The 20,993-nt window shown below is 42.9% G+C and overlaps 1 protein-coding gene across 1 annotated transcript; it reads left to right on the top strand.

Moving 5' to 3' along the window:
* The first annotated feature begins 147 nt into the window (after positions 1–147).
* On the top strand, positions 148–20,188 carry LOC128851693 (protein ELYS-like). The gene is made up of 24 exons (XM_054062362.1): positions 148–215; positions 2,318–2,446; positions 3,483–3,736; positions 5,847–6,027; positions 6,808–7,018; positions 7,918–8,034; positions 8,998–9,082; positions 9,714–9,864; positions 10,737–10,869; positions 10,957–11,281; positions 12,438–12,528; positions 12,617–12,706; positions 12,859–12,999; positions 13,364–13,459; positions 14,234–14,327; positions 15,272–15,395; positions 15,512–15,568; positions 16,749–16,895; positions 17,391–17,578; positions 17,751–17,895; positions 17,987–18,118; positions 19,221–19,353; positions 19,444–19,590; positions 20,083–20,188. The coding sequence occupies exons 2-23, from the start codon at positions 2,326–2,328 to the stop codon at positions 19,551–19,553; spliced, it is 3,126 nt and encodes a 1,041-aa protein (XP_053918337.1). The 5' UTR covers positions 148–215; positions 2,318–2,325; the 3' UTR covers positions 19,554–19,590; positions 20,083–20,188.
* Positions 20,189–20,993: the final 805 nt, after the last annotated feature.

Here is a 20,993-nt window from a genome sequence, read left to right as displayed (position 1 = left end):
GCGCTCGGAGTGGTGAGAAACACAATCGCAATGGGGAGCGGTGAGCTGCTCAGCCCGCGATCTGACTGCCTTCAGAGCTCCCCACATTTGTTCTCTGAGCTTAGCGGGGCTGTGGTTCCCACCTTTCATTAAAGGCTGAACCATGACCTGTCGTGCCATCTTCTTAGGAAGGTGGTGTGTTTTGATTTCCAAACAGTCTCAACTCTGCATTTTAGGTAGGGAAGTCCTACGCTTCATGGTACTGAAGGGTACCTGGGGCTGAATCCCTTTTGGGGTGTATGGCTAAAGACGGTTGTGGCAGAGCCGTAATGGTCAGAAGCCTTTCTGGTCTCACAAGGTTTTCCTGGTTTGGTGTGTGAAGGCTGAGATTGGGAGGAGAGCTCCTCCTTCACTGACTGCATCAACACGTTGTCCTGCACTGATTTGCCTGGGGTTTGCTTTTTCAGCACAGTGAAACAAATTTAATCAGACTTCTGTTGATTTCATGTCTTTTACCTAGTAAGCTGCTGGATATAATTTCAGGGCAGTAATGGTGAGAAGCCTTTGCTGGTCGGGCATGGTTTTACGTGTGTGGTGGGTGAAGACTGAGATTGGGAGGAGAGAGTCCCCAAACACCTGGGCCTGTTGTGTGTGTTGCAGATGCTTTTGCAGTTCAGCTGTTGGGATGCTTTTTGTAAAAGTCCGTTTCAGAAGTAGATATTCAAAAGCCACGTGGGGATGGTCCTGGGCAGGTTGCTGGGTGGCCCTTCTTGAGCAGGGGTGGTTGGACCAGGTGCCGTCCAGTGACTGGAGAAGACCTCCCCCTTCTTTGTGGTGTGGTTACCCCATAACCTGTGGTGAGAGGAGCGAGCGGTGGGTGCGGTGCCACACCAGTGTGGTGTACTGGAAGCGAGTGGTTGACTGCTGTATTGCTCTGTCGGAAGGCTGCATTTCTGTTGTGTTTGGCGACACTTAGGACCTGTGTCTGCTCTCCAGGTACTCCAAGCAATGTGAAAAAGAGTGTAGTGTCAGGAATGGCTTTTGGGACTTTCCCTAGCTTAGCCCCGTTAGACAGGGAGCGTATCTGTGGAGGGAAAGGGCAGTTGTGTGAGAGAAGAACTGTTGGAGGTGGCTGGGTGAACTGTCTCTGGTGTCAGATTGTGGTCTGTGGTGCTTTTGTCTGGTTTTGTCATGTAAAGGGAAATGAAATCTTCGGTCCGCATAGGATCCAGGAGCTTAGATGTTGGGGGCTGTTGGGACAGGGAGCTGAAATGCTTTCTTCTCCCCTTCTGCTGTAGATTAGTACTTCTCAGAGAGCTTCTGGAGCATCCACACAAACACTGGGAGCCTGATGATAGAATCGTGAGACGGGCTGTCTGTGTTCTGCTAGCGACTTCTTAGACTACAGCTTAGGTTTTGGTTTAAACGTAGGGGGTTTGCCTGAAATGTCAGTGGGAGGTATTTCTGCCCCAGTGGGAAAGAAATGACCCAGTGGTACTCACTCAGTCACCTGCTAAGTCGCTCACCGGATGCTCTTTCATAGAATCATAGAATCCTTGGGGCAGAAGGGACCTTAAAGATCGCCTAGTTCCAAGCCTCTTGCCATGGGCAGGGACACTGTCCACACTGCAGAGATGTGATAAGAACAGAAAACAGGAAGGAAGAGACTGGGATAAAAAGGATGAGGATTTAACTGTAGGAAACCCCAGTGGTTTCAAGTGCTGTGTTCTGTTTCCATCATAAGGGTGTGGGAAAGCACTTTCTAACTCATGAGCTATGAGAATCCACATTGCTTGCCATGTGGAAATATCTGCGGTGCACTTTTTCTGGAAGAAATTGAAAAGGAAGGTAGTTAAGAACTTAGGGTGTCTTAATGGTGAAAAGAAACATGCCAGAAGTGAGCACGACCTAATTGATGCCTGGTAGCTACTCCAAGACAATTGATAACAAATACTAAATGATGAAACCAAGGGAAAGGAGAAATGGGAACTCATACCTATTGCTGTGAAACTCTTTAAAAGATGATTTTTCTCCGATCCCACCTGATTAACCTCAATAAATAGACTTGAAGAGAACATATTGTTTTTTCCCTGATCTTTATCTTGTCCATACCTCTGTGTCACTTGTTGTTGGTGATCTCAGAGACATTAGAAATGCAAAGGATTCTCCTTTTGCTCTGCTGTGAGATCCCAAACTGTCCTGAAAGCCATCTTAGTAAGGAAAAGAGCTACAGGCATTGCAGAGGAGATTTTTTACGGCGTACTGATGGAACTTGTGTCGCTCTCAATAGTGTTTATGGCTGACATGAGTCTCTTTTCCTATTTTTTTCTTTATTTAGAGGGAAGAATGCGAGACGTAAGAGCGCAGGTGACGAGCAGCCTGCTGGAGTTCCCAGAGGGGACTCTTCAGGCCCTTGGGAAAGATGAGGTCACCCAAGGTGCTGTGCTGCGCGGGAAGTTTACTGGAGGTGAGCATTTTCCATTTACCTTGGTCTTGGAATAAAGCAGTTCTTGCCTGGAGGTTACCTGAAGCACAGGGTCATAGGATCAGGTGTGTCAGGTGGCTGCTGCTAAGATGCACCAGGTTGAGAGAGAAGGAAAAGGCTGTTTTAACCATTAAAAATGCTAGTAGTAAAGGTTAGTGAGGCGAAAGTTTGAAATGACAACAGCCTGCAGCTATCCTGGGCTACAAAAAGAATTTACTTAAAGATGTGGAGTCAGTGAGCCCTCCTCGGTTTTTCGTTATATGGAAGGCAGTTTTGTTTTGGGCCGTATTTACTTGTAGCGGCTCAAGCTCTATGCGCATCATAACATCATGTACAGAAATAGTTCTCGTACAATGTTACAGAGGCAACGCCCCCTGCTTTTTCTTGTGAGTGTGAATGAAAACGGAAGGAAGAGGATAACAGAGTGAAGTGCTGCAGCCATTTTCCCAAAGAATTGAATAGGGTGTAGATGGGTACCCAGTGAGAGTTGCTGAAAGGGGCTGAGCAGGTTAGGAGGTGGACTTGCGAGGTGATCTGAAAGTAGAGCTGTGAGCAGCACGTGCAAATATTTACTCGTGCAGTGCCCATTTGAAGATAATTTCCTGTTGAAGTGCAGATCCCTACCCAGAGCAGACATGTGTCAAGCAAACTTAATAAACTAGAATTAATTGGTTATATTTGAAGTATGCTTTAAGATTTGTCTTCCTGTACCTCTTGAGATGATTTCTAGCAAAACCAAGCCAAATTTGGAGGAAAGACTATGGATCAATGTATTGTAATCTTTATCCCAGACAATCTAAAGTCTTCAGTGCAGGAATGACAAGTACAAATGCAAAACACTAAGGTTGTCCATTGGGGATTTGAGTGAGTGATTTGAAATAATTCACCTGAATTAGGCAAGTCCGTCTTCCTCTCTTAGGACCTTTTCTTGAAGGAAAGGAGCAGGGACTGTGTTTTTTCACTTGTTTTCTGTCTTTGCTTGGAAACTTGCTTCAGTCAGCTTTCTTTCCTCTTCCAGCGATAGGTGACCTAGCATGGCTGGCACGTGGTCCTCACCTCGAGATAGTGAGCTCGGTGACAGGCCAGAGATTCTCTGAAAACCATTTCAGAGGAGGGCACGAACAGCCTCCCACTATTCGAGTGGTGAAGGAGTTTTCATGGGAGAAAAGAGCTGGACTGCTGATTGCCTTGGAAGAAGGAGAGGGAAGTGTTCTCTGCCTGTACGACCTGGAAACAGCAGAAGTGGTTAAAGCAGTTTTTCTTCCCTCAAGGGTACGTACTTTTTGATGAGAGGAACGAAGCTTTTATGCTGTTACGTGGTGCATAACCCAGTCTCAGGAAAAGCTTAGGAGCATCTCTTTGTAGGTGTGTTTTTTCTGTATTACCTTAGCGTGTTATCACTTGAGAGTATCCAGTCGACTGAGCCTCCATGTAAAATCTCGGGCTTATTGGTACCATTCTCTTTAGAATTTTCTGCTAGTAAAATGAGTTTTCTGGGTTTATTGTAGAGCATATAGTTACCTACTTCTCTGCTTCCACAAAAAGGCCTTGAAAAATATCTTTTTTTTTCAGCCGGAGTGAAAAAGCAAGAAAGCCTGTTCTTTGAAGTGTCTGTAAGATACATTTCCCACATGCTTAATTTCTGTCAGAAATGCTGTCTTTAAAAGATCTCAGAGTCCCCTGGTTCTGCCTAAAATGGCTTAGACACATTGGCATCGATCTCAGGCTAGCAAGCAGGTGCCTTCAGAGCAGACGACGTTTTTGTGTGGACTCTGGATAGGAAGAAAGAGCCGTTAGTGACTTCTCTGACAGGTTGTTGTCAGATTGCCTTTCAAGCCGCAGCTCTTGAATCTCTGCTGTGTGTGCCTTGTGCTTGTGTAGATGGGGTTCATTGGTGTAATGTTCCTATTTTTTTTCTCTCTTCTGTAACCCGTAACCTCAAAGGATGTGATGTCCCTTTACCTTAATGTAAACAGGAATCAGCGTAAGGGGGTAGAAGATCAAGATGCTCTGGATTTTTATCATCTTAGAAGCTGCAAGTGAGAAATGCTTATTAATCCCTCAGTTTTCCACAAGGCGATAGGGTGGGACTTGCTAGCACACGGGTGGAGTTTTGTTTGTATGTTTGTAAGGCTGCAGTGTCATGGTGAGTAGTGAGGGTTTGTACTGTGGTCAGTTCTAAAGACAGGAGTGGAGTTGGTGCTGCACTGTGTTAGTTTCCCTACCACCTTGATCAGTCTTAGAGTTTTATCTGGAAAGGCAAGCTGCCTGCTGCCATAAGAGTATAATCAAGAAGTAAATTCTGTTTGAATGAAAAATGCCATAACGTTGTTAGGATTGATTTTGTCATTACTATCTCAAGGCTTTAAAAAGCACCTTAGTTTTATGAATGATTTTCTGTGTGGGTATATCTTCTGTGAGCAAGGAAGTTGTGCATTTTGTACAAAGGCTGAGGACAGCCCATGTTTCTTCATTGTGGAGCTTTAATGCTGGAGTCTCCATGTGCTCGTATCACTGCTATAGCAGCCAGTCTTGTCCTGGGTGCGTTGCACGATGTGCCAAGGGCTTTGTCTTCACCTTGTCATAAAGTTGCATGCAGACTGCTTGGCATGTTAAAGAGGAGTGTGCCCTTCTTCCTTAGCCGGAGTCAGCTTTTTACCTAACGAGCTGCTGTTCTTGTTGCCGTTGTAGTAGCTTGGCTTTTAAAAGCTTTGTTAACACTCCTAAAAGTGCTAGTGTGCATTTAAACCTTCTTTTCCCATTAGCTGCTTGCTACTTTTAGTCTAAATGAGGACCAGTGTAAATTTTCCTAAGCTCGTATCTCCTTTAAACACTTTCCCAAAACGTTCCATTCCCGTGGCCACAGTGCGTCTACCACTACCATGCAACTTGGCCACTGCCTCATCTGGCTTACAGCCACGATTTCCCATCATACCTGTTTGGCAAAGAAGGCACAGCCTGCATCACAGTGCTGGTGGGCTGTGAGCAGCGGGAGAACAAGATGTAGCGATGCCTTTCTTTCTTACTCCAATAAGGATCCTTGCACATAACTGATTTTCTCTGTTTTCTTAGAGCTAATTACCTAAGCAGGAAGGGAAACTGGTGAGCTGTGATAACAGAATGCGTGATGTAAGCTGATGTTAATTCAGGAGGAAATCTAGTAGGAAATTCTAGTAGGAAATCTAGTAAATGAAAGCAGCAACAGATTTTTTGGAGAGTTATTTTTCTTTGTTCATCTAATGGGAAATAATGCTTTGTCTTTAAGTCTCACGATCCTGTGTTTACTTTCTTGTTTCTGATGTGTTAATTCTGACTTCACTTTTGAATAATTTCTGTGTAGCTGCTCAAACACCTTAAATATTAGCTTGTGGTTTCCCTGTAGGTGATTGCTGTGGAACCCATTATTAATCACGGAGGACCCAGTGAGAGCATTCAACACCTACATCAGAGCCTGCAATGCCTCTTTGGCATTGCCGCGGTGGCTACAGACGTCGGTCATCTGTTTCTGGTTGACCTTTGTTTGGACAGTATGTCTTGCAGTCTGAGTGAAGTAGAAGTATTGGGTAAGCGTGCAGTTTTTAAACTTGACTTTGGCAGCAGGGAAATGTGTGTCTTGTAGATAAACAATACGCATCCCTCTTTGAAGACAGCAGTGTGCAGGTATTGGTGACTGCTGATGACAGAGGGCAGTTTGACACCATACAGTTCTGCCCTGATCTAAAAAGGGAGTGGCTTAATCCTAAGGTTAAAAATGCCCCCCTCTTTCCAGTGAGGGGTAGGAATTTTACCATCTGAGTCAGTGCAGCTGCCTGGTGGGAAGTTGTGTCAGAGGTGCCCTGTTCCTCAGGAACGTTCTTCTGCTTCCGTTAATTGACTCAGGGCAAAGTCTAGGCTTGTTTTCTAAAAGAAATCGGACTTACCCAGAATCATGCATTTAGATGCATGGAAACTCTAATTTGTCTATTCAGATTTCAAACCCTCCTGACTATCACAAAAGTAGCTTCAGGAGTTGATGTCGCTTTAAGCAGCTTCCTCACGAGACCCAAGCTGGCGATTTACAGAGTCCAAGGAGAAGCAGTCTATCTTTAAGGTCTCAACGAACACAAACCATTCTAGGAAGGTTACACTTTTACCTGATGTTGAAAGACGAGTGAGAACACCAGTCTGATCAGGGAGTTCGTTTGTTCTTTGAATGCCTACAAAATGGAAACAGCAAAAAAAAGTCTTGCTTAAAAGGGTATTTTTCCTGGGACGGTGGAATGAGATTATAGGTGTTGCCACATCAGTGTTTAAAATGCAACCTAAATTGCATAACACGTTCATGTCTGGTTTTGTGTGCGTAGATCTCAGATTTGTCACTACTACATTTGCTGATGAAGTTCCACCAAGACGAGAAACTGCCACCAGAGAAGGGAGACATCTCTGCTTTCGATTGCCAAGCCCGTCAGGAACACCAATATCGACGCTGGCCTACATCAGCAGAAGCAATCAGCTGGTTGTGGGGTTTTCACACGGCTGCCTCTCACTGTGGAATATGAAAACGTTGAAGAGGGAGTAAGTAGGCTGAAGTGTGTTAACAGTGTGTTTTTGTTGATAATATTCTTTAAAGTGTCTGGGATGAAACTAATGGGACGGGGAAAGTCAATAGCTGATCTGTGCCCGGAAATAAATTCTTTCCTGCACTTCTGCCTTGACCGAAACAGGAGATTGACCCACTCCAAGGCAAAGATGCACGTGCATGAAATTTGCCTGGAACACTGGGAGATGGGAGTAAGGGACGTGTAAAGCTCTAAGCAGAAGGAAAATGAGAGGTGATTTTAAATCTGCCGAAGAGCAATCTCACTTGAAGTATTTGACCAAATTCAGACAGGGGTTCGCTCCCACAAATCTGCAGTGTTTCACCGGAAGCTATTGGATGGCTAAATAGAGAGTGAAGGAATAATTAGGTGGCAAGAATAGGTTGTGAAGGTGCCAGTAAGGTTCAGAAGTCTGGAAGAAAAATGCTTCACATAGTTCAAGTAAAGAAAGAAGAAGGTACTTCTCTTTGGTGCTCCCTCTTTCTTTACTTGAACTATGTAAAGCATTTTAAATGTGTTCAGGAAGCATGCTGCCTTCTCAGTTCAATGTGAAAGTAGGCTACAACAGCAGGAACGTTCTTTTGCCTGGCAGCTGAAGCAATCATGTATGTTCCTCCTCATCAGCCAGAGGAGGACACAAGTCCAGATTATATCATTTCATGGGCAGTAATTTTGTTGTTCCTTGACTGCTGCATAAAGCAGAGTGTCTCCCTTGACTCGCTTCTTTGAGATGGAAGTATGACCTTCTGCACTTTGAGGATAAGCACGTCGGGTGCTCTTTCTCAGATGATGCTTCTAGCCTCCTACAAACTGCTACGGCCAGTACACTCACCTTTTTTCTTCTTTTTTTCCCTCCCTCTTTTCTTAAACCTGTAGACAACACTGTCGACTTGGAGGAAGGAGGATTCCTATCTATGCTGTTACTTTTCAAGAGCCGGAGAATGATCCTAGCAATTGTTGCTACTTGTGGGCTGTTAAGTCTACCCAAGAAAGGTGAATTTCAAAGTGCAATAAGCCACTGACATTTTTTTTCAGTACATTTATTCACATTCAGTTGATACATGTATCTTTGTTTTGTTTATTTAGCTCTGCAGGAGATTCAGCTGCAGAAGGTGTTAAGCTTATAATGCGATTTTTGTGTCAGGATTTTACAGAAGCGAGGAGGGACCTACTAGTTCCTACCTTCTGAAGAAGGCAAAACAACACTAGCTATAATTTTGCGCTTGCATTTGGAAAAGATTTCCTTTGTTTCTTGAGGACTGCTTCGTGGTTGGTTTGATTTTCCCACGGCAGTTTTAAAACAGCATTACTAGTAGTTGAGGCTGCTGATGTGGGACACTAAAGGTGTCCATAGAACAGCTGCCCCTAGTGGAAGGAGGCGAGCGTGTAGCTGATTCCCCTGTGCAAGCTTCAGTTGTCTTTGGAGCCTTCAGGAGCCTTTTCAGCTCACCTGGCTGAGAGCCATCACTGCTCAGTAGAAAAGTCAACATTTTCTGATGGGCTAATGAATCAAATCAGCATGTGGAAGGATCCAGTGTAGGCAAGAGGGACTGGAACTTTGGTGACAAGGGCAGGGGAGAAAGACCTCTCTCTCTCTGTGTCAGCAAGCTATTTAAGCAGCTCGGCTGGTCCTAGAGTGGAATCTTCTGAGCTATGACTTAAAGCCATTTTGATTAAGTACTCTTCACTGTGAAGAACTATTTCTGACAATTTTTAGCCTGTCCAACACAGGAGAGCTTTGTAATGGTATGGTTAGCATTTGCCCCTGAAGCTGTTAGTGTCAAATTTCCTCCTCTATGGTTTAGCGTCTAAAGGTGACCAGGCATCCTGTTTTGGGAAGTGGTGTTTTTCTGGTCAGGAAGAGCGTACTTTTAAGAGCACTTCAGTCTAATACAATTATAAGGAGGACTGTAAAGCAGCGTTGTAATCACATTTCATCATTTATACCTCTTTCAGCAAAGGCGATGTTTTGAGTCTACACCTGTTGCAGTTAACATTTGGTGATCGAAAACGTTTGGCATCCGGACAAGTCATGTATGAGGTAAGGGGAGCGCGCGTGTGAGAAGGGGAAAACTCTTAAGTTTCTCTAAGTGAGTACCAGTGAAGTTGTCAGGGGTAATGTTTACCATCAAAAGCCAGAGCAGCCTTAAAAAACCAAAAATCCTTTGCTGAGCCTTCCTGGGCATGGTCTTTGTGCATCCTTTTTGAAAACAAGTCGTACAGTTTTATACTGCCGCACTGTGTGTTCCAACTGGATGCATCTGCAAAGAGCCTGTGTACCTTAAATTCCTGAAGAGGAAGCAGCTTTTACAAGAAAAATGATTCTGGATTTGAAGACCGAATTAATGGCATGTGGGAAAAAAAGACAGGGCTTTGAAGGGTTTTAACCAAACTGCAGTTTAACCAAACTGCAGACTTGAAGAAGTTTCTGTCTCTTTCCCCTTCCTAAAATGGGGTCATATAAAGGTATCCCTTTACTCTTATCTGATCTTTGGGATTATGTTCTTGGATTTCTGTGGAGCTCTGTCTATTTGCCATCAGAACTAAGTGCATGGGAAGTGTATACAATACAATATGCATCTTATATTAGATAGACACATTCTTTCCTATTGAGGTCAAACGTGTGTTTTTATCTCAAAATGACCTTTTCTCTTGTCTTTTCTTTTCCCCAGGGTTTGAAACACTGTACAGAAAGGTTCAGTTTAGATCTGGCGAGTGGAAATCTTCCCTGGGGAAGGCAAAATAGCAATATTGAATTACTTAGATGTCAGACCATCGAAGACTTCTATGACGATGTTGACAAAGAGGATAACGGTAACGAAGGTTTGTTCTGATGTCCGTGTCATCTAAGTAATGAATGCTGGTCTGTACCCACAGTCTACAAGTCTTAAATATCTGTATAGACTGGCTTCTTGTGTTTATCTAAAAAAAAAATAATAAAAAATATAGGGTGCTTAAATTAGGTGGGACTTCATTCAGGAAAATAAAAGGGGTTATTCTATGCTTGCTGACATGCTATAGCAATGTACGGCGGGGTCATCGGTTGTTTTCTTCCTTCAGCTGTCTTCTTTGACCAATAAGCCCGTTTTCTCCATTGTTCGGCAATGTTACCTGTATCTTTCACTCCCGGTTCCAACCTCTATCTGCATCCACATCCAGCTGGCGGCTGGTCACAAGCGGTGTTCCCCAGGGCTCAGTACCAGGGCTGGTTCAGTTTAATATCTGTAACAATGATATGGATGCGGGGATTGGATGCACCTTCAGTCAGTTTGCAGGTGGCACTAAGTTGGGCGGGATTGTTGATCTGCTGGATCTGTTCAAATCTTTACTGTAATTACTTGTTTGTTGAATTGGGGGGTTTTATGCTGATTTTGAGTGATAACATCGTTGTTTCATTCTGAATCTGCTGAAAAGGAGCCATTCTTAAAAGATGTAACTGAGTCCAATCCGGCAATTAATAACGCCAGCTGAGTGATACAAGTGTATCCAATAATTATTTGTATGTTCTTTCTGAAAGAAGCCAGGTCTGTGCTCCTAGCATATGGGGTTTTTTTCCTGAACTCTTCGTCTAGCTAAAGGTCTTGGTCTACTCTTCGTGTATGGAAAACTTAATTTGAGACTAGTTGTGTGCTTGATTTGGCATGGAATTTGTTGTATTTTCTACTAGTAAAGAGACAATGTCTTGTCTTTTGCAGTAACATCTCCTTACACCAGCATCTCAATCTTTTGTTGGCAAGTGAACACACACGGTCAGGAAAAAACAGCTGCTTATTTGGGCGTGTTTGACATCAATCGCTGGTACGATGCTGAAATGCCGGATTCAATAAGGTAGAGTTTTATTAAGCTGTTTTCACTGTCCTTACAAATAATTCATATAACTGCTGGCTTTTAGCTTATGTGCTTGTTTTCTTTAAGGCCAGAAAAATTCCTTCTTGATTGCCCTTATTTTGCCTTGTGGACATTGGAGAAGGTAACAAGCACAGTTCCTCCAGAACCCATTTTGGATGTTCTGGTCCACGGGACGAGTCTAACCTGGGGAGCGCCTCCTTCGTACCTACCACCCGACCAGATTCTAAATGCGAGCGGCTATAATTTTGGTATGTATTTCACTGCTTTTAATAGTGAGAAGATTAAATTGAGCTCAGATGCCATTTTTTGGTTCTCTCACTCAATGTTCTCACTCAAAACGCAAACCAAACCAGAACATCCGAAGCCCCACAAACCCAGCCTTGATGATGTGGTACTACCGAGACGTTTAACATTGTGAATCGTATCTGGTGTATCTGTGATTCTGTGATTCTGTGGTGGTGCACTGTGTTTTGGGTTTTGGTGCTTTTGTAATGTAGCCTGTGAAGCGGTGATGGTCATAAAATGACTTTGAACTGAAGCTCAAAGCGCAGCACCTCGGTAGCACTAGAGATAAGATTTCTGTGCACAGCAGGTTTTTTTTTTTTAAAACAAACTTGTAAGTGATCTGATGAAGACAATGGGTAGTCAGTTCTATCTTTCCAGTTACTGCTGTTTGAAAAATGTAAAATAATCATGACATAACTCCGAGAGTCTGGAAAGTTGTCCAACGCTCATTGTTTCTGCAGATGGAGTGTGCTTGCTGAGCTCTGGAGTCGTCCATGTGACTTGCACCGGTCTCCGGGTGGAGGTGAGCTTTTCCTGTCTCCTTCTTGAGAATGCTTAAAGAGGTGTCCCTTGGCTCAGTTTCTTCTGTTGCACTGCTTTTGGTGTCCGAGAACATTTTCTGCTCATTTTCTGCTCATCTCCACTCATAATTGTGATGGTATCCTGCCAGTTTTGTGCAAATAGTAATGTTTTAGGCCCACTGTGGAGACTGTAAAGCTGTCATTGTCTCCAGCGGAAGTCTGGTCAGGGACTGACTGTCTAGGAGGAAATAGAGCAGTGCTGGAGGAGCAAGAGCAGAACTCTTGAGGAAGTCGAGGTAAGCTGCTACACCTTCATTACCCATCTGTTGGACTACCTGCGCAGTCATGAGGTAGGGCTTGGATCCCTGATTAACTTGAAAAAGGAGGGCAGAACGGAGAAAAAGAAAAATGATGGAAATGTTTGAGAAGACAGGGATTTCAGATTTGTGGAAGTGTGTTAGGGCAAATAACAGTTCTGCCCGGTGTGGTAGCTAAAAATAAATTCCTTGGCAAGTTGGCCTAGTCCCCACGCTGTTTATTTTGCAAGCCTGATGCAGACTCTTAAGATTCCAAACAGACGTTTTGGTATCAGCTCCATCTCGGGAATAACTTGGGAAATGAAGACTTGCTTTAGTTTCTCTTTGCTGAATTGGGATGATATCGTTCAGAAATTTGTAGTGTTGATGGCTCAGATGTTGAAAGTATGGAATGTTCTCATTTCATTTTGTCTGTTCTGCTTAGGAGGAGCAGTTAGAGGCAATATTGTCTGCGGCTGTCCAAACGGGTTCTTTAGAACTCCTGACTGGATGCATTAAACATTGGACATCTGAAAGTAAGACTAGTAAGGCTGCTTTTCGGGTTTGTCTTTTTTCAGTTTGAAACTGTTGATTCATTTCTTTTTTTGTTCTCTTCTTTTAAAGAGCAGCCGAATTCTGCAGCAAAGTTACAGTTTATCCGTGACTGTGCTTGGAAGAAAGTGGTCTACACCAAAGATGAATTTGACCACATATGTGAGTACTAGTGTAGTCATTCTGCAAATGCAAAATCATTCTTTCTGTCTGAGCTTATTCAGTAACCTGCTGGTATGTGGTATTGCTCGCGTGTACCTTGAAACTCTGAAATTGCTCTGTTGGGTGATGATTTAATATCTCTTCTTGAAAAGGTGTTCCACTGTTTGATGGCTCAAGCCGCTTCCTTGATCCAGAAAAGCGACAGTCTCTTCAGCACTGCCAGGATCTCTTGGACAACCTTAGCAGAGTCTTAAGCTGTTTTCAAAGAGAACCACAAGAACTTACTGATAAAGGTCTGTCTGTTAGCATTACTAAGTCTTTGGTATGTTTTAGTAAGATTAGGAATCACGCTGGGGTTATAATTGTGGAAACATGAGCTTTGGTTGTTGTTGCTGGTTGGAAGACAGCCTTAGCTAGGACAAGGGGCTTAAACCTGAGAAGTTGTAACAACCACTTAATAGTCATTGTGGTCAGGGGCGGGGGGGGGGGGGGGGCGCGTTTCTTCAAATTGGAAAGTGATAGAGGGTGAAAAAGGCAAAGATGGAAAGTTCTACCATGTTGCTTTTATACTTTCTATTTAGCATGATGAAAGGAGTTTTGTAAAAATGAACGGAATTGCCTAAGAAAAATCATCTTATGCCTTTTTTTTTTTTTCAGACGTGAGAAATCAACAGGTGCTGGCTAACAACTTTTCTATGTATGCGCGAATGGTCCTCTGGTTCTGTCAATCTGGTCTCCTTCCAGAGGGTTCAGGTGAGCATGAACCATAATGCCTTGGTAACAAGGAGACTATCCAGCAAGGGATGCCTCTGAACACATTCTTGGCCGTGATCGTGTAAATGTTTTGTCAATGACAAGTCGTGCTGGTTCAGGGAGCCACACGTATGCTGAAGTTCTCTTGGTGAGACTGAGTTTTTACCAGCTTTTCAAATGCAGTGTAGAATGATGGAAGGAGTTTCTTGCCTGAATGTTTCTTAGAATTAGCAGTAAGCCTCTGACTTCAAGGAGTTGCTTATGTCCACAGCTTCAAATCCTTGGGATTTTAAAGAAATGACTCTTAAACAACAAAGACTGGGCATTGTTTGTTACAGTCACAGCATGACCTGCGTGTTTGGAACTTTTTATGTATTGCTCGAGGAAAAAGCACACCCTGGAAACACTTGTTTATTTGGATGGAATATAAATCCTATTGTCAGCCTCAATTGTCTTACACATGTTCACATGAGACAGTTAGAAAAACATTCCATTTGAGAATTGGGATTTTTTGCTAGTGAGCGAACTTCAGCTTACGCTTCATGTTTTGAATGCTACACTGAGTGTAAACTTGAAACGGTACTTGAGACAATACGGAATTGAGTCTTGTGTCTCGCATCTCTGGTAGCAAAGGCAGAAACAGGACTGGCTTCTTTCAGAGTTGGAGGCTTCTTGGTGCTTAGCTTGTATGATCTTTCATCTTTTTTAGTCAGCATTTTTAGCTTAAAAATGTGATATTTCCTCTTTAACTTGCTTTTACTTTATTGCCTGCAGACGGGACGACGCATTTGTCTACCCCTTCCTACCACTATCCTCTGCTCCAGACCCACTATACCGGTGAGCGGCAGCGACTGCAGCATTTGTCAAGGTAAGCCTACAGTTCTGGCACACTTCCACTGCAGATCCAGAAGTGGAAGTGAATGGCTTTTATGTCAAAACTTGTACTTGCTGTGCTTAATGCATTTGCCGGCGATACTCTTGACGTGGGTGATGCTTGGCTGGTGTCGAACACCGAGGTTACTTTCCTGTTGAACTGTTCACATCTACCTCTGCTTAGTGCCATTTTTTGGGCATCATCGTTGTTTCATAGTGTACTTCATTGGTTGGCTGGTCTGCATAACTCGTTACCCCGAGAAAGATCCTGTGATTAGGACAGGATCATTCATCTCCAGTTCAGCAAAGCACGGTGTTCACAGAACAACCGTGTTGGACATGGAAAAAGGCATGTTAAAATAAGAAATCCTCTCTTTTATTGACTAGTGGTAGATGGCAATAGTTGCTTTGGCCTAAATGCCCTCCTCACAAGTCCATGTCTGTACTTTAGTAAGACAGTCAGAGTTACACGTGGCCGGCACCCCTAGCACTCTCCTGGCTAGTGGGTAGAAGTTACTTCCTAATGTAAACCCTCTTTCCTGGAGCAGCTTACTAGCACATAGCTGATATATGCCTTGGGTTAGATGACAATAGGTTTTCCTCTGGAAATCGTACAGTAAACTCTATAAAGACCTAAGGAAGCTTAGGCTCTGGCACTGTGAAGAAAATGCAGCCAGATGAGTTTTGGTGGAAGCCGCAGGGTATTAGAGATTGACTTGAAAGTTCGTCTTACTGAGCTTACTTCTCGAGTAGCTTAGATACAGGCTGGTGTGTTCCTTTCATGCGCATTTCAAGTCATAATCCTGTCTTTGTATGTTTGGTACTTTCTTTGAGTCGTGGGAGCTTTCTGGTTTTGTTTGGACTGGAGGAAATCTGTTGCACTGAGGGGCTGGAGTTAGTGTTTTCTTCTGTCCAAATCCTTGCTACCTTTTGTTCCAGAGGAAAATGTAATTCTGACTGCCTCATGATCGATGGCATAGTTTCCTACGTAGGAGACCAACTTGAGAAATTGTGGAAGAAAGAGAAAGGAGGGACAGGGAAATATCCCCCTCCCAGTTTACATGTGAGTGCCATGTTCACTGAAAACACCACCATCCCCGGCCCCACCCAACCCCACCCAAAAGCCAACGATTTAGGAACAACTGGTGTGCTTACAAAACTTTTAATTTTTCCTTTCAGGCACTGCTGGATCTTTATTTATTGGAAAGTACAGAAGAACCCTACAAACACGCGATTGTATCCTTTCTGGTTATTTTAAATGCACCTCCAGTATATGCACACAAATGTTCTTAAATGTTTGTCACCTATGTGCTTAAGAAGGGATTTTAATTTACTCTTCAAACACAATGCTATGAAATGAAAACATTTAGTTTAGAATTCAGTCATAGACAGAAGCTTTGTTTTATTTTTTTGTGCTGTGGATTTCTTATGATTTTTTTTTTTTCAGTGTTTTGCTGCCAGGTCTTTTCTCCTATGAGAGAATGGGTTTACTGAGAAATGTGAACGGCAAAAAGCCCCATCAGTTTTTTTCTCAAAATTTACACACAGCTTTTAATTTTTAGAGCACCCGTACCTGTAGCAAATGGCTTCTCACTAGAATGACGCACTGAAACCTGCTGCTTCCGAGCAGAAGAGTTTCTAACAGTGGCTTAGAGTAGATGAGTTTTGCTGAAATCATCTCTTTTCCAGCACAGCCAGCAGTGCTGGCTTTTGTTCTGTTGAAAGTGCAGGCACACAGAATAATAAAAAGAGAGAAGAGGGAAGTCATTGGACAGACACTTAATTTTTGAGCTTCTGAAATAGCCAGAATTGCTCTTCTGGTTTGTTACCTGACCCAGGAGGGGAGCCTAGAGAGAAGGGGCTTTGAAAACAGTGGGAGCCCAGATCTATCTTAGAACATGTCCCTAAAAACAGGGGGTCCGGAAGTGGCATTCCCAGTGGTGGATCTGCATGCTGGTTTAGATCCAGTTTTAATCATTCAGAGCAAAGTTGTATTGTGAGGACCCCATCAATTACATTGTTTTACATCCTCTGGAAACGAGGAAGAAAACCGAGGGTAGAATTTGTTTGCTTTAGTGATTAAGCACTGGCTGTTCTGAATGTCTAGCAGGTAGCTCCGCTGACGGTAGAGGGAGCCTGAGTTTATAACAGAAGTATTTAAATATCTAAAGCTAAAGTTTTTGGATGCCTTACAAATATCAAAGTATCTTTCTTTCTGGTTACTTCCTCAGAATAGAGTTTTGTGCTTAGGACCTGGCTGTCTCCAGGTTAAAATAGCTTAAAATGGCAAGACGAAGACGTTAGTGTTTTCTGATTCCTACCGCTTCTATATTATTTCATTATTTTTTTCTAAATGTAATGAGATAATTTGTTGGTCTTGCAGATTTGTTAGCCTTAATTCTATATTTAATATCAGACCATTTACTTACTGCTGGATGTCTTTCAGCGCTTTCCAAAGCAAATTGAAAATATAGTCCAGTCCTTCGCCACCACCTTCTCTCTCCCTCAGGGCCTTGTAGCCCTGATTAAAGGATTTTGGTTTCTCGATCACCATGATTATGAAGTAAGTATGTCACTGTTCCGTTGGACGTACCTTACCGTGCAAGGCTGTCCCCTATAAAATCATTTCCAGAAATTGCTGCTTAGCCGATAACAGGTACTGAAGCACAATAGGCTTTTTTCATAGTCCTGCTGCGACAACTGCAGCAGTTAGTTATGATTTAAGATTCTGTTTTAATTACTTGCACAGGTAATTGATAAAACTTTTTATTTGTAATGCACTTATGAAAAGTGCCATTTGTGTACAGAGATTCCATTATCCTAGGAAAGAGTGAATTACTCCTTTTAAAACACTCCCTTTGTTCTGTATGGCCAACTGAATAGGTTTTCTGCAAATACCTAAGGGATCTTCTTTACATGTCCTGTATCAGCTATGTCATTAGTAACTCATGTAAGCTTTTTCAACAGACGTTCGCCCTTATTTTAAGAAACTTTTGAATATTTGTGTTGCGAGAGTCTATGTATTTATCTTAAGAAGCCCCGTCTTCAACTTTTACAGAAATCACTGGCCCACCTCTGCCATCAAGAAACAACGCAGGTAGCACCGTGGCTGCAGCTGCGAATTATTCAGTCACTCGCTTGCCAAGGACAGCATAGGCAAGCCCTCCAATACCTACCGTGTATGAAGCCATCACTGTCAACATGTAGCAAAGTGCGGCTTTACCTCGGTGTGTTGTTGTCTAATAGGTAAGGAAATATATCCCACCGTTATGACATTCAAATATTGCAAAAAGTGGAGAACAAATAATTTAACTCACAATCCCCTAAATTTCCTTTAAACTTGGAACACAACAGTTTTGGGGCATCTCTTTGGTTACACTCTTACTATACCTTTACCTATCAAAAAAATGAATTACAGGTGCATGGTGGAGGCCTGGGCTCTTTTGCAGCAACACGTCACAGACTCAAACAGAGCAGAGCTCTTGGAACACGTGTACAAAAGCTGCCATGAGATGGGACTGGTGGAAGAATTACTGCAGCTTCCTTTCACCAACACTGAACTAGTAAGTGTGGACAGAAAAAATCTTCCTCATCTCTTTGAAAAAAGAAGAGGCAGAATCACAACGGGTTTTTGAAATGTCTTATTTCTCATAGGAGTCCTTGAAGTCCTTTTTAAGGACCAGGGCTTGTATTGCAAGCAACAAAGTTCTTCCAGTCAGCACACGAAAGAGTGCGTATTATTGGCCAGCAGTCCTGCAGAATCAATCAACGAAGGTTAACCTCAAGGCAAGTGTAAAAGTTGTCCAGTGCGCATGGTTCTGTTAGGTGTTACTAACCGGTTTGGATAGTCCTCAGTAAAGATCATGCTTTGGTTTTATACCATTCTTGGAACTATTAGGAATAAGTTTCTACACTTCCAGTTACAGCCGAGCCTCCAAGTTTAGCAATAACCTTCCCCACGCCAAAGCTGCTCTGTGAAGTTATAATTTGTTAGAGACCATTGTTGACTCCGCTCGAAGTAATTTGTTTCCATCTGAGGAATAAACAGATAGTTTTTCTATCAGCCAATCTTATCATTCAGTTACTCAGATACATAGGTTAGGCAGGATTTAGATTATTCTATCCGTGGAACGAAGAGTATGTTGTACGTCATCGCTAGTACCTTGCACGCAACTCTATTTTCTAGCTGAGAGCAGTCAGGATGCCAGTCCACGGGTAAAATATGCATGGTGGGTGGTTTGGATTTTTTTAATTTCCTCAAGGTGTAGTGTGTTCTGCAATTCCATAACTTTCATTTCACCACTTTTATGATGGAAATCTGTATCTATCTTCCGAAAATAGTCAGATTAAATTTGGTGTTACGTGAACCTTTGTTATGGATCTGTGAAGCATTTGTGGTTTTCCGGAACCATAGTTTTCCAGTGAATCAAACTTGTAAGGTGGTTTTGGAAGTTTTAGGTCCTGCATTTGAAAACTTTCATCCAGCCAGGTGTGTGTGGGCAGGTTTTTTTTCCCTTGAGTTAATAATCACATCATTTTGTCTAACGCCATTTGCAGTTCTCTGTATATTCAGACATCTTAGGCATTCCTGTTTCAGGAAAAAACAAGGGAAAGCCTGCTATCTTGCAAGGCATTTGGAAGCTGCAGGTGATAAGAGGTGTATCAGAATAAGGTCCTGCAGAGCGCCAGACTTGTTTTAACTTAGAGCTGTAGGTACTGTTATTGTTCCAGTCTTGCTTTGATTGTGCTAAAAGCACGAGGTGAAAGTGGGGTGAGCTGAGGGGCAGATCTGGAGAGTAAGCTTCTTCGCGAACTAGAAATAGCACAGGTAGTTCTGTGCAATGAACTTCTTGTAATTAGTTTTTGCTTCATGCTTTTCATTCATCAGAACGATGGTGATCCTCAGACTCGAGAGGGAAAAGCTCCACAAAATTCTGGCAAAGTCCTCCCTGGTATCCAAAGAAAGCTGTCGGTGGCGAAATTCAAGCCGTATGAATTCCTTACATCTTCCTTTAAACAAGGTAATGCTTAGGGGGTGGAATGTAATGGAAAACTAGCCATCACTTGGATGACACAAGGCTGATACTTTTTTCTCCCCTCTTCCTTTACAGTCTCAACACCAAAGCTGCAACCAACCAGAGTAAAAGCAGCCAAAGTAATTCCACATAGCAGAGCAACTGTTATATATAAGATATTGTCCGCATTGGAGACACACAGATAGGAAGGAGAAAGAAAACTGGTTTATCACAGTATGATAGGTAAGCAGCCTTTCAGCAAAGGTTAGTCTTGAGCTACATGTTTAGAGAAAGAAAAATCCATTTGAACTGTGTTAGTGTTTTGAGGGAAGGGGCAGCAGGATAAAGCTCTGTTTGGCTTTTTGGCACGTACAATACGTAACATTTAAGAATCAATACATCATATAATCTTATTCATGCAAATAGATGTATTTACATTATGGTAAATATATTTACAGAAATTAAGACAGATGAAACTAAAACTATGATTCCCATCAAGCTGTTGCCGTACAGATTCTTTTGACAGACTTGATTGTGTGACCAAATAGGAACCTTTGACTACTTCCAGCCCAGTTTCTGCCTCATTTCTACTCGTTGTTCTTAAAACCAGGCAGAACTATGAAGAGCCAAAACATGATGATTTTCCTACAGGTGGTATGGTCAAATAAAGTTGAATTCTGATATGCTTGGACTTCAGGGGGATGAAAGTCTGTTGTGTTTTCCTTTGAATTCCAGAGCTCCAGAACCACCAGCCAAGAGACGTCCTACCCGAATGTGGAGTTCTGTAATCCATTTCTTATCACACCAGCTACAAAATGTTCGTGACGAGGTCTGACACGGAGTAGAGTTTTAGAATTAATAAAAATGTTGTTTCTCCTACGTGTGCGTGCCTGTGTCTATGTTTTCTGTGCTTTCCAAGTGTTCCGCAACACTGCCAGTCACGGTCATGCTGACAAACCCTGCTCTTTGTGCTCTCTCTTCTCTCCTTTTCTAGTACAGCTCAGCGCAGGCAAGCTAGCAAGGGGGAGGGTCTGCACACCTTGAAGACAACAGCACAGAGTCACCAGATCTTTATAATAACCCGGGGTTGGGGGAGTGGCCGTGGTGGCAGAAAGACCAAAGTACTCCTTAAGCCCTGAGAAACAACAACTCCTCATGTATTTTGCTTAGGGCCATTAAGGCTTTGACAGTAAGAACAGCACAAAGTAATGGCTCCTCTCCCAAACAGGCAGGAGGACTAAGGAGTGGCTTCATCTGCTAAGGCACTTGTTATCCAAGTCCTGCCTGCTTGGGGAATGGGCTGAAGCAAGAAGGCTGTGATTGTGAAGCAGGTGCTCTAGTGGTTAAGTAGTAACTTAGAGGAAGGAGATTAAACAACGTTCTAGAACTAGTACCCAAAAAGTCATTCATTTAACATGATTGTGAATTAAAACTCCATACTCTTCATGAGTGTGCTCACTATAGGCAAAGGGTATTTTTAAGACAATTTGTCTTCTGTTTCTGCTGCCAGTAAGAGCACAGTCAAAATATTTCATGATTAGGCTTTTACAGCCAAATGAGTTTATTGGAGTCAGACCCAGGAAAGGTGTTCATTCGTTCACTTATGTTTTGACTAAGTGGCTTTAAATCAGCTTGTGGTGCCTTCC

Source organism: Cuculus canorus, chromosome 3 (genome assembly GCF_017976375.1).
Source record: "Cuculus canorus isolate bCucCan1 chromosome 3, bCucCan1.pri, whole genome shotgun sequence".
NCBI classification, from domain to species: Eukaryota; Metazoa; Chordata; class Aves; order Cuculiformes; family Cuculidae; genus Cuculus; species Cuculus canorus.
Note: the sequence above shows the minus strand (reverse complement) of the source record. Positions and strands in the feature narration are given on the sequence as shown.

Excerpts from the sequence above, each read along its gene's own strand:
- LOC128851693 (XM_054062362.1), top strand. The coding sequence starts at position 2,326 with ATGCGAGACGTAAGAGCGCAGGTGACGAGCAGCCTGCTGGAGTTCCCA. Across the intron at positions 7,019-7,917 it reads ATGAAAACGTTGAAGAGGGA|ACAACACTGTCGACTTGGAG; the intron begins GTAAGTAGGCTG and ends TTAAACCTGTAG. Across the intron at positions 15,396-15,511 it reads ATCCCCCTCCCAGTTTACAT|GCACTGCTGGATCTTTATTT; the intron begins GTGAGTGCCATG and ends TTTTCCTTTCAG.